Source organism: Archocentrus centrarchus, chromosome 17 (genome assembly GCF_007364275.1).
Source record: "Archocentrus centrarchus isolate MPI-CPG fArcCen1 chromosome 17, fArcCen1, whole genome shotgun sequence".
Classification (NCBI taxonomy): Eukaryota; Metazoa; Chordata; class Actinopteri; order Cichliformes; family Cichlidae; genus Archocentrus; species Archocentrus centrarchus.
In genome coordinates this window covers 21,949,060-21,962,045 of record NC_044362.1, presented here as the reverse complement: position 1 = coordinate 21,962,045, position 12,986 = coordinate 21,949,060, and the positions used below count along the sequence as shown (strand labels likewise).

Here is a 12,986-nt window from a genome sequence, read left to right as displayed (position 1 = left end):
AGTAACGTTAAGGACAAGCATATATTCTAATGAGAGCAGCGAAACTTTCCCCCTCATGCTCCCAGCCTCCACTCCCTTCCGGACTCCTTGCCTTGCAAAAGTGTACGCAGACCCTGAAAACTGCTGTGGCGGATTTTTGAGTGTTCTTTTTTTTTTTTTTTTAAACAATGTAACAAGGCAAAGGTTTTTATTTTTATTTATTTTTTACTTTTTAAAACTTGCTTGATCTGTAAAGCTGGACTACAGTGGACGTTTCACTTCACTGAGGAACTTTTACTAATTTGGATTAATCAACTACACCATGGAAAAGCTGTTGAGAGAGCGCCTTTCATTAGCGCGCAGGGTCCGCACAATCGTTTTGGCGCTCGTACTTTGCGCACAGGCCTGTTTTGGCTTCTCGGTCGCTGGACAGCAGGAGAGCACCTGCGAAGCCAATGGCAGCATATACTACGTGGGAGAATGGTATTTCCTGGACTCTGATCACTGCACCCAATGTGAGTGCACCGCTGAAGGCTCCTTATGTGCCCGCACTGAATGCACCTCTCTCCCGGCTGCATGCATCCATGTTAGCCACTACCCTACCGACTGCTGCCCCAGGTGCGAGAAAATCGGGTGTGAGTACCGAGGGGTGGTGTACGAGCTAGGGCAGAACTTCCAGGTAAGCCAGTGGCACATAGTAGTTCGCATAAATGAAGATATGCTGTGAAAAAGTACGGAAAATGTGCCCTCTTCTTATTATCGTTTCTAATGTGCAGTCACAATACAGACAGTCTAATGTCTCTCTAAAGTGTCCCCCCAAAAGGTTAAAATGGACATTATATCAACAGAAATATTCTGTTAGATAGGATAAGATTGCATCTATTTTATGATACCTTTATTTATTTATTTTTGCGAATACCAGAAACCTGCATTTTCAGAGCCAGTAAGGGGGTCACAGCTGCGCATTGCTTCTCTCAGATAATGGTTTAGTTTTGCAAGGATAGTATTCAAAAGTAGTTGCAACTATTTAGAAAATGGTCTGCAAGTTAAAATAAAAGTTCAAAGCCATAAGCTATAATATACTGTGCTATGTACATACTGTGAATGCAGTGTTTCATACATCCAGGGATACCCGTTGATGAATACTATAGAATGCATTTTCATTCTAAAGCCTGAACCAGATTGGAGGTAAATGGCGCCCCCTTTTGAGGTGTCACGAGGAAGGATTAGCACGGAGATGCTTGAAAAAGGTTACCTTTATACATAATTTGTCTGCTTGCTCAGTGACTAATCCCCATTTGCATCATGAGGAGATTAGAAAATGATCCATGCTGAGTCTCACTGTGTGTGTGTGTGTGTGTGTGTTTTCCAGCCATCAGAATGTGAGCAGTGCACTTGTGACAGTGATGGCATTGCCCGCTGTCTTGTGGCAGATTGTGCTCCTCCACCATGTGTCAACCCTGTCTATCAGCCTGGGAAGTGCTGCCCTGAATGCAAGGAGGGTATGTTAAAAACACAGTTTAATAAAAGCTGATTTTTTTTAAAAGCACTTCCAGAGAGACAACCGAGAGAGATTTATCTTTTTTTTATAATGAGAGCATCATTTTCAAATGTTGTCATTTAGCCCCACTCTAGTATGGTCTTGTTTTGTTTTCGATAATTGGATTAGAATACCTTTTTGCCTTTGCATTCAGGGATGTGTGTGGTTACGCAATTCTGTCCACTTGACTGCTTATGTGTCTGTTGAGCTGCAAATTACCTCTTCTTCTTTTCTCCCTCCAGGTCCTAACTGCTATGTTGATGCATCACGCACTCAAGTGATTCCTGCGGGAGATCCCATCTGGGTTGACTCCTGCACCAAGTGTCGTTGTCACGATGGCCAGGATGCTGGTTACTGGGAGGGAAACCGCCTCGCCACCTGTTCCCGCCTCAGAAACTGTAAACCTGAACAACCGTCCACCCAGCAAAACTGATTGTCTGTGTCATCAGAGGTCTACCTTTCTTAAAATTCATGTTTTTTGAAGAAACCACACTCTACTCTACTGTACAGTACTGTGCAAATATCTTGAGACACCACTTATTTTTTTTTTTATTTTGCTAGGAAAATGGGAAATAGGTGCAGAGATTTGTTGAAATGTATGCAAACATACTGTACAATTAAATAGAGTATTTAAGGCAAAACAGAGTTTGTACAGTTCATTTTTTTGTACAGTTCTAACGAGCCTGAAAGTCAGTGTTTGGTATGAGCATGAACTGCGTTATTTCTGGCATTTTTGTTTTGTAGATTCAATTAAAGAAGTAAGAACAAATAATGTGCTGCTGCTAGTTACAAAGTGCCTAAAAATACAATTTAAAATTGATTCTTTGATAAGTTGTCACAGCACTGGTTTATCCATTGAGTTAGGTGCTTTTTTTTTTTAAATACTTTCATCACTGTAGAGAAATATTACTTAAGATCACTTTGAAATATTACTAGAAAGGCTGGCTCTTTGGACGCTCTTAGTAGCAGTAGCAGTGGCACAGTGGGTAGGCGCTCCCCTTGCAGCCGGAGGGTTGCTGGACTGAGTCCCTGTCCCTGCGCTGCGTTGTGTCCTTGGGCAAGACACTTAAACCACATTGTCTAAAGGTAGCGCTGGTCTCTGGCTGCATGACCACAGATGCTCGTCTTTGTATGAGTGATCTGGAACGATCATTTCGTTGTGTGCCTTGTGCGCACAATGACAGTGAGTTGAATCTAACAAAGTATAAAGGAATGAGATTTGGCTCAAGACTTTTGCACAGCACTGTACCTCAGGTGACAGGACAAAGATATTTAATCCAACATTTCAGTCTAACAAACAAGCCTGAAGTGTTTTAAAAAAGGACAGGTAAGACTAGCGGAGAATTCTAACAATGCAAAAACCAAAATTAGGCTCCAGTTATTTTGTTTTAATGGAACAACAAACACACCTACCTTTGTTCCTAATACCTGCAGTTTTACAGAAGAATCTCTAATGAAACAAATCTAACAGGAACATGAAAATTAAACAGCCCTTGAGTAGTGACCTTTCTATTGAGATTTGTGGGGGTTTTTTGAGTGAGAGATGACTGGGCTATTAAAGACCTTGGGGGGGGGACCATGGAGGTATTTTAAGCAGCATAACAAAGCCAATGTAATTATTGGATGACAAGAAATAATAATTGACCTGTCACCAGCTGATGCAACAGTAAAATGCATGCACCACTGTGATGCAATTTAGACTAGGAAATGGCAGAACAGAGCACTAAACAATTTTGTGTCTGTTCTATAAATCTTGTAGTTCAATTTCCATGCTAATTGAAATATAATGTATGAGTATGGCAGTGACATATGACTGTACAGTAGTTGTAGACAAGGGTAATATTTGAAAATGGGGTTTCATTTAGGGGAATGTTTCTTGTGCATGTACACTGTAGAGCAGGAAAAACAATCTGTAACTTGCAACTTTGTTCATTTTTCACGAGAAAGACGGTGCAGCTTTTATACAACCTACCTTCTACATTATTTACACTCTCCAAGGGTACAGTAAAATTATGATTCACTGTTTTCAGAATTAAATGTAGCATGACTATATTGTCATTTTGTAAACATTTATAAGCAGCAAGTCTACCTACTGTACTTTGTCATCATCTATCACTTTAATCACGAGGGAGCTTCAGAGGAAAATCAAGCGATTTCAGCTTAATACTGTATATTTATGGCATTTATGTTACATAATACACTCAGGCTGCTATGTGCATCATTACCATTGCACCTTTCTAGCTTCTTATAATTACTATGCAGACACAACAGTGTGCGTATTTCCCAAAACATCGAACAATTCCTGTAAGCGCAGCTTTCATTCACTGGCTGAAATGAAAGGAGCTGATGTGATGTGTCGTACCCTCAGCATGATGCAGTATGTCTTTTTTTTTTTTTTTGGTAATCCACACCAGCTTTGCAGAAAAATTGTATTAAAATTTTCCAAATTAAAACACCTTTTCGTGCCCATTTGCTGTCCCTGTTTTGCGTCACTTCTTTTTACCCACGAGTGAACAGTTTACTGGGCTTCTGACCAGGCTTCTGACCCCCCCTAGTTTTCCTGCGGAGCTTTTCTGATGACAGCGTCAAACAAGCAGCTTCCTGGACAAAAAAAGAAAACAACAACAACAAAAAGAAGCAGCAATTAACGAAAGGGCGAAATGGCTTTAGTGTTGTAGCCGTAACTACAGGAGGGAGGAGAAGAGAGAAAATAAAGTCTGCAGAAGTTGAGCTGGACTGTTTGACTATTTCCTCTCGATCTCAAACACATTAAAAACCCAGTCATCCTACTAACTTTTCAACAGCAGATTTATTGATTGTATAGAAAAAGTAGGTTTGATATGACTTAATGCATTCTATATAAGATATAACATTTTCAACATTCAATGTACAAAAAGGAAAAAGAAAACATAGCTAGGTACAGTAAATCTTTAAAAACACCCACAGGCCTGAAAGTCCCGTCTGCTGTCAGCAGCAGATCAACAAAAAGTGTATCCGAAAAAGCGCTTTGAATACTTCAACCACCAGGTTTGCCTGACAGCTGGAACAGCTTCAAAAGTCAAAAAGTCCAACAAGAAACATCAAGCACTTTCTTTCAAATACTACTTATGCTAAAGTTTCTTTTTGCTGATTTTTACATCCTTAACCCACATTTTATACACACTGCACTGCAACCATTTCTCTCCTGCTATGAACTTCACTTCTTTCCAACTTTCTGTCAGCTTCTCACTGATCTCATGAAGGCCTTCCATTAATTTGTCAGAAGAATTGAGCTTAAGTTTAAAGGGACACTCCACCAATTTTACAGTTCAGTTTATTTGTGAGTGGGGTGTGGCTTGAAATAGCACAGTACCCATGAATCCCCCCACTGCCTTAGGCGGCAATAAGAGCAGCCTATCCGGGGGGCAGCTTGTTCAAACTGATTTAAAACAAAGTAGTGAATCCACTCATGGTTGATCCATAGTTAAGGGCAGAGCATGCAACAACATTATAAGCCCATGCAAAATGCACCTACAGAATATTAGTTCTTTATTAACTTTCTGTAAACAGGGTCATATTTTTGATGCTTTTTGAAAGAGTTTTCTCTTGTCTCTAATTGCACTTGCCAACACTATGAAAGACATTGTACTTTTTGTTTAAAGCTTACCCCATTGCTTAGATATCCTAGGGTACAGTGCCACAACTTTACAAAGCACATTAAATTGCTGCACTGTCCTTCTGATGTGGGGAGAATTGTGAAAATCTTAGAATCACTGTAATTTGATCTGCCTGTAATGTTCTATTGGCATTTTTAATCAACAATTTTATTAGACAAAATTTGAAGAAAATATTACTGTATTAGAAATTAAAATAGTCCTTAATAATGTCATCTCAATAATGCCTTTAAAACCTGATGTAGATGTGAATGAATCTATAATATTGCACTGCGTGAGCTGTAAACACTTTAGAGAAGGGCTCTTGTTGACCTCCATGTGTAGTCTGAGGACACAGAAACTCACCAGGAGAGTACTGCAAAAAAAAAAAAAGTAAAAAGCCGACATGCACAGAGGATGTGAAAAGAAGGGAGACAGAAGGATTCACAAATGGGAATGTGTGCTGAGAAAGAGAGAATGGAGAAAATAAAGATACAGTAAGTGGCAGGGATTCACAGACTCAAAGAGAGGCCCTGTCAATATCTATTGAAAGACGAAGCACCCTTGTGAGGCACGGCTGCGCCTGAAGTGAGTCCATCACAAAGCACAACAGTGTGCCATTGCCACAAACAACCCAAACTGGCAGAGTAAGAAAGAAGAGGCACTGAAAAGGGAGATAATGCAAAAAAAAAAAAAATAGAAAAGGGGGGCAGTGTGAATACATGCATGTGCTCGCGAGTGTGTGCAGAAAAGAAGACCATCGATACCTTCCAACAAGCTTGAGGCAAAGATAACAGAGCGCCAAACAGATGGGAACATTTTTGCCTCAAGGCTAACCAGAGAGGAGGCCAACAATGCTCAATTTTTGACAAAATAAAAGCCCTACATTTTTCCGTGTGGTTCAAATTTCAAGCAGCTGCAAGATTTTATACAAACCTTTTCCCTGTTCAACTGATGGACTACTGCAAATGTTCGCTTCTTCATCTTCATAATGTTTTCCTCTATCTTTGCACTGAAACAAACATGCTCATTTAAACACAGATTTCTATCAAGTAATCTTTGCTTAAAAGAAGGAATTAAAGATAACCTTCCCGTCCCCTAAGTACAGATAACTTATAAAGGCATCAGTTTGGCATTTAGGCGTCAATAGTAACACCGCTGACAGTAGAGACCAGGAAAAATAAAACAGGAAGAAGAAAAGCAATGCATCAAAATACAAAACAGTCAAAGATTTCAATGCGGTGATGGAAGAAATGACAGAAGTAAACATATAAGACAAAAAGTTCCAGAACTTTTTATATCATTGCAATAAAAAAAAAAAAATTAATTTAGCCCATCGCTTGTGAAATCTGAATGTGTGATAAAACAGATTAGTGTGTAGGCTTGACAGCTGATGATGATAAAATCTGAAGCAGCAATGGAGACGTGAGTCACGCTTCTCAAACTCTAACTTCTCATTACTGCCTTTAAATTAACAATTTCCACCAGCCAAAGACCATCACCTCATAATTTCCTCTGTCCGGATATGATCGTCTTTTGCTAAACAATTGAAAGATGGCACAGAGATAAAATGGGATATTAATAGTAGCAACTGACTTTTAATGAATTGTGATACTTAAAAAAAAAAAAAAACTACGAAGTTGCATTTTAGGCTTAAAAAAGACCTTGAGAATTGTTTCACCTGGTCCTGCCTGTGGAGCAAGAGTCAGCTTTTGTATTCACACTGCTTTTTTCTCATGAAACATATCTGACAGCTCATTTGCTGACATCCCACTGAGCAAAAACCTGTTCAAAAGTGGCGAGATGACGTCTGGGAGACAGTTTTGCCAGATGTCTGAACAACATCCAAGATTTGGTTAAAAAGTGAAAGATGAAAAGCAGTCTTCTCAGATCAATGAAATGATTTCCTGTCTAAAATTCTTTGAAAAGTAAAAGGACGCTCTTCCTCTGATGGCCAGCAGATTCAAACACAAAACCTTCTTGTTATGAGGCTGCAGTGCTATCCTGCTCCTACTGTGCCACTCTAGTGTGCTTGAATGATGTGTTTAGACTGTCCAGAGGCTTATACAAATACCAACTCTACGCAACGCACAGTGAGACATAAACCCACGAGAAACATCATTTAGATGTGTGTACATACTTTGAGTTAGGTCCACAACTTGTTGGACAAAATCAAAATTTTTCTAATTTTGCCCCTGTATACACCACATTGGATTTTAAATCAATATGTGACTGAGAAATGCAGAATTCTAGCTTTAATTCAAGAAGTTTAATAAAAATTAGCATTAATAGTTTAGGATTTACAGTCTTTTTTTTTTTAGACAGTCCCTCATTTTCAGAAGTAACTAAGTAACTGAACAAACCAACATAATTTTAAGGATTGTTTTTAATACTTCCATGAAAATCATTTGCAATGACTGCCTGAAGGCTGGAGCACATGGACATCACCAAATGCTGTGTTTCCACCCTTGAGATGCTCTTCCAGGCTTTTATTGCAGCCACCTACAGTTGCTGCTTGTTTGTGAATCTCTCTGTATTCAGGTTTGTATTCAATAACTGAAAAGCACGCTCTGTTGGGATGAGATAAGGTGACTGACTTGGTCATTGAAGAATATCAATTTCTTTGCCTTGAGAAACTCTTGATTGATTTTTCAGTATCCTTTGGGTCATTATCCATTTGAACTGTGAAGTGCTGTCTGGTCAGTGTTACAGCTTTTAGCTGATTCTGAGCAGAGGATAATATAGCACCATACACTTCACAATTCATCCTGCTACTTCTATCAGCAGTCACATGATCAATTAATACTAGTGACCTGCCATTAATGCCTGTGACATAACCCTGCCTCCACCATGCTTGATAAATGATGTGGCATACTTTGGATCATGAGCGGTTTCTCTCCTTCTCTATTCTTTTCTCTTCCCGTCATTCTGCTATCTTTCCAAAGATTTTTTTTTCCAAGACTGTGCAGACTCTTTTAGATGTTTTCTAATGAAATCTAATCAGGCCTTCCTGGTCTTGAGTGTACCCCGTGGTTTGCAGCTTGTTGTAAACCCTCTATTGCCATTCACAAAGGCGTCTCCTGATTGTAGACTTTGGCAATGACACACCTGCCTCCCCAAGAGTGTTCTTGACATGGTCAGATGTTCTGATGCTGTTTTTCTTAACCATAGCAATAATTCTGCCATCATCCACTTTAGTTGTCTTCTGTGGTCTTTCAGGCAATTTGGTTTTGCTGAGCTGATCAGTGCATTCATTATTTTTAAGAATAGACAGGATTGTTGATTTAGCCACTTCCAAAGTTTTTGCTCTTTCTCTGACGGCCTCCCACACTTCCACTGACATCTCTTTGGGCCTCATATTTAAAATTACAGTGAAAAGCTATAGAATGCAAATTCAACACTTTGAATCAATTACAGATATTATGTCTGCTTCTTTCGTCAATCAATAACAAGAGAGAACAGGCCTCAACTGGCCATGAAACTGATTATCAATTAATTGTCCAATTCATTTTGAGCCTCTGAAAATGGGGGACTATGTATAAAAAATGGCTGTAATTCCTGAATACCCCTTGAACTAAAACTGAAAGTCTGCACTTCAATCACATCTTGATTGTATGATTTAAAATCCACAGTGATGGAAATTTGTGTCTTTGTCCAACAAATTATGGACCCATCTGAACAGAATGTCCAGTAATGTTACTCTGTGCACTAAATTTAATATTATGCTTTCATTTTTGGACCAAATTTATCCCATTTTAGACATCTTTACAGCATCCCAACAAGACAAATTTTCACCCCCTCACTTTTCAATCAAATTTTGCTGTAATGGGGACGTTAGCAATAAAACAAACAAACAAACAAACAAAAAAAACCCCATCCATGGATACCTGGAGCTCAGGGGAAGGAAAAAGTGCAGAAAATATGGTAATTTTCCAATATTTTATAAAGGACTATAGTTCAACTTTGACTTTAAAGTGCATATTAACAAAACTTTAAGATGAGTGAAAAAAAACTTTCCAGAAACATAATCTCCTTATGTGCCGCAGGGGGTCAAAATCATAACTGAGCTGTCAGTATGTATCAGACCTGCTGTCATCAGTTCCTTGATTTGATTTTAAATCTCCCAAGATAGTTCCACTACACTGCATACAGGAGACACCCTTTCATGTTTTCAGTTTATTTACTGTTGCTGCAAAACTCCCAACAAGTCAGCTTCTGCTTCCAGAGTTTAAGTTCATATATACGTAGAAAAACGGAGACCAAAAAGAGAGTTCCCAGGTGTCTGTAGCAGCTGACAAACATGTTTCATCAGCGCTCAATTGACTCTTCTGCCGTAGATGCAGGCACAATACACATTCATTAATTGATAGCAGAGGGTTTGATTGAGTAATTAGATCCAAACAAGTCACTCCCTGACGAAAATGTCCAAAGTAAATTGTCTGTTAGCATCATAGGGCAAGAGAAGCTGATGTCTCTGATATGCAAGCCATCAGATACAGTTTCACAGCCATCACTGCATGTCATTATGTTTTGGTAATGTTACAGCTTGCCTCCAGGGGCTATTAATGTGCACAAAGTTAATTCTTTCTTGAACTGTCTTAATATGCATGAAAAAGTCCATTTTCTTGTGGCAGCAGTCTGAAGATGCATCGAGAAATCCTTTGCCAACATTCCCATAAAGTGTTACATGACATTGTCTATTCTTTTAATCACCCAACAGTAGTTCCTGTTAATGCTCCTTGTCGATATGCTATTGGTTGCCCTCCAGTTTGATACAAAACAAAACAAAAAAACTTAAGTTTGACGCCACTGATAATCCACCTTTGGTCCACAAGTTATTAATTTTGCAGTCATCGATTGTTACAGGTGTGATACCACCCACTGGCTGCCTGAAGAAGTTGTTGGTGGAAAGAGCCTGAGTCCTTAAAGAGAGAAATATCAAGCTGAATAGAGTGGACAAGAGGCAGAAAGAGACACTATGATGTGCTTGTGCCAAGTTTTACTCTCTTATTTTCAATTTCAGATTCTTTCAGATGCCTGTGAGACATTTCCCATCCTTTAAGTTCTGTTCTTTCACATCTTCCTCACTCTAGACCAGTTAATATGCATCCTCCCCCTCATCATCCACTTTCTCTCTTTCATTTCTTCTAGCCCTTAATGGGCCGAGGTGGTGGCTTGCCGATCTCCACAGAGATGTTCGTGTACAGAGGATACTTCTTGACTTGAACCAGTCTGTAGGCCAGAGAGCTGATGCCGTCCTTCTTCATTGTGTTCTTGGTGTTCTGTATTTTATTGAATCTAATGGATTAAATAAAGAGAGAGAAGGGAAGGGGGTGGGAAATGAGGGAGACAATAAAGAAAATTAGATTCAATTCAGGTTGCCCAACACAGTGCTAAGGACACACAAAAAAAGAATGAAAACAAGGAAAAAGAGTTTCACTGTAGGGTCCATTGCAAGTATTTAATAATAAAAAAATTAAGTCACTTGCATGTCACACTGACACCTATACCATCATCAAAAAGAACAGTGATTTATAACCTTTCTATTCTTGCAAGCCCTTTAAACAGCACCTTAAAGTTGTGCCATGATTGGACAGTTTTTCCATCCATCCATTTTCATCCACTTATCCAAGTCAGGGTCATTGGTTGAGCTGGAGCCTATCAAAACTGTCATAGGGTGAGAGGTGGGGTTTAATTTTTACAATTTATAATGACTGCTAAGTCCCGCCTTTACATGAAAATTGAAGAGATAGGAGGAAGTTAAAAAGTTAAAAGTTATACTCGCCCCACTCTGCACAGACCACAGCTGTTTTATTTTGCAGGTACATATTTAAATGCAACATACAATGCACAATTATACACAAAAGATCATATTCTGCACACAGGACAATGCACAGATAAGAAATAACTCGACCAACAGGTGGTGCTATGACCTAGCGCAGGGACTCTGAACAGTATGATCTATAATATCTACCTGGGTTTGTCTGACTTATGCTGGGATATCTTTCCCCATTGGCTGTGATTCAGCAGTTACATCAGAAACTGCTCTGATTTTGGTATTAAAGAGGGGAAAATAATTCACACAGTGTGTCAGGCAGTTACACAGAGCGGCTGCTGAGCCTCAATTCAGCTTGTGATGCAACCTTTGGCATTAAAAGTGATTCATAACACAAACCCGCCTGTCACCGTTGTACATGTAGTAGTATGAGTTTTTGCAGGCAGTCTGAATGGAAATGAGGCCACAGTGTCTACCAGCGTGTTTACAACACTCTTGTTTTAAAATGCTTTTTTTTTTTTCTTGGGGTAGGGGGGGTGGGGGGGTGGGGGGGTGGGGGGGGTCACTGAACAGAAAAAAAGCTGATGCGTGCAAACACCTAGAACTGCATTCACTTCAAAAGGCAGCCGAGACTGACTGCAACAAAAGATGTCTTCTTAATGATATGCTTGGACATGCAACTGGAGATGACACTTGAGTCTGACATGGACCAGTGAGCCTACAGATCCTTGTCAGAGCTTGACTAGTGAAGATCTTGCTTCTCTTCTTGCATTCTGTCTCTCTCTCAAATCAAATCAAAAGCTTTATTGGCATGAATGGAAGCCGGGCAAAAACATTGTCAAGCATCTTCCTGCTGCACAATATATAATACAATAACATATAAATAGAATCACGTGTTTTACAAAAGGCTGGCACTTTCTCCTTGAAAGGAGGGGAAATTAGTTTAGGAGAAAGAGGGGAATGAAAGGGAGAGGAGCAGAAGAGGAACGGGAGTGTGTTTAAGGTAAAAAAAAAAAAGGTGGCTGGATGACAGGGAAGAAAAATGAAGGACAGATAGGCAATGAGATAAACATATCTGGGTGTGACAGATGGACAGAGATATACTGATATTAAAAATAAAGTGAATGAGGGTTAGAAAAAAAAAAGCTAAATCTTTGGATGAATCTATCATATGATGGATATTAAACATAATCCCTACCTACATACAGTATAGAGAATATCAGATGCATGTAAACACATGCACACACACACACACACACACACACACACACACACACACACACACACACACACACACACACACACACACACACACACACACACAGAGTGGGTTACGTTATGTATCCTTTCAAGGCTGTAAGACTTACTTTATAGAGTTAGAGGGCGAGCCAAAGACAGTCCTCCTTACATATTCATTAGCCTGATTTCCAGACGTCCTGACTGGGCTAAGTAAAGCTTCCTTTTAATTCCACTGAGGGTCTCACAGGAAAACATTTCTGTTTAAGGATCTCAACAATAGCTTGCCTTGCCAGCTAATCAGGGTTATTTTGCTCTAGTGCCACATTTTGAATTGACCCACTTAACCTTGTTGGAAAAAAAAAAAAAGGCTTACAGGAATAGTTTGACAGTTTGGGTAATTTATTTGTTTCTTGTCATGTCATCATGTTACTTCATGTCATCGTGTTACTTCAGTTCATTGAGGTTTGCAGGCATTCGATTATGTGCAGCTCTCTTAGGGTCCTGCCACAGCATTTTACTCAGGTTAAGGTCTGGCCTTTGAGCCATTGCTCAATGAAATAATGTGGTCAAACTTGTGAAGGTGACTGTCAGGTGGCTTTTTGTTTTTGGTGGAGATACTGAAGGATAGTAAAAGTGCAGATCATATCTTCTGGATATATGCTCAGCCAGCTGATTGCGCCATTCCACCGTCAACCCAACAAGGAAAAATCAAATAGACAGGGGACATCGTCCACTTGATCCTGTCGATCCGATGGACCACCGGTGCACCTGACTCCAACAGCCTCTCCTCCACACAGTCCTAATGGATAATGTGCTTTAT

At 39.6% G+C, this 12,986-nt stretch overlaps 2 protein-coding genes across 2 annotated transcripts in view; one reads left to right on the top strand and one right to left on the bottom strand.

Moving 5' to 3' along the window:
* The first annotated feature begins 26 nt into the window (after nt 1-26).
* LOC115796414 (von Willebrand factor C domain-containing protein 2-like) lies at nt 27-2,618 on the top strand. Its single transcript, XM_030752819.1, has 3 exons — nt 27-658; nt 1,352-1,481; nt 1,762-2,618. The coding sequence occupies exons 1-3, from the start codon at nt 302-304 to the stop codon at nt 1,950-1,952; spliced, it is 678 nt and encodes a 225-aa protein (XP_030608679.1). The 5' UTR covers nt 27-301; the 3' UTR covers nt 1,953-2,618.
* A 7,124-nt stretch (nt 2,619-9,742) lies between these two features.
* The window catches only part of b4galt2 (UDP-Gal:betaGlcNAc beta 1,4- galactosyltransferase, polypeptide 2), a 203,640-nt gene continuing 200,396 nt past the window's right edge, over nt 9,743-12,986 (bottom strand). Inside the window, exon 7 of the mRNA XM_030752923.1 lies at nt 9,743-10,449. Within this exon, the coding sequence (XP_030608783.1) occupies nt 10,299-10,449 (151 nt within the window). The 3' untranslated portion in view covers nt 9,743-10,298. The remainder of the gene's footprint in view (nt 10,450-12,986) is intronic.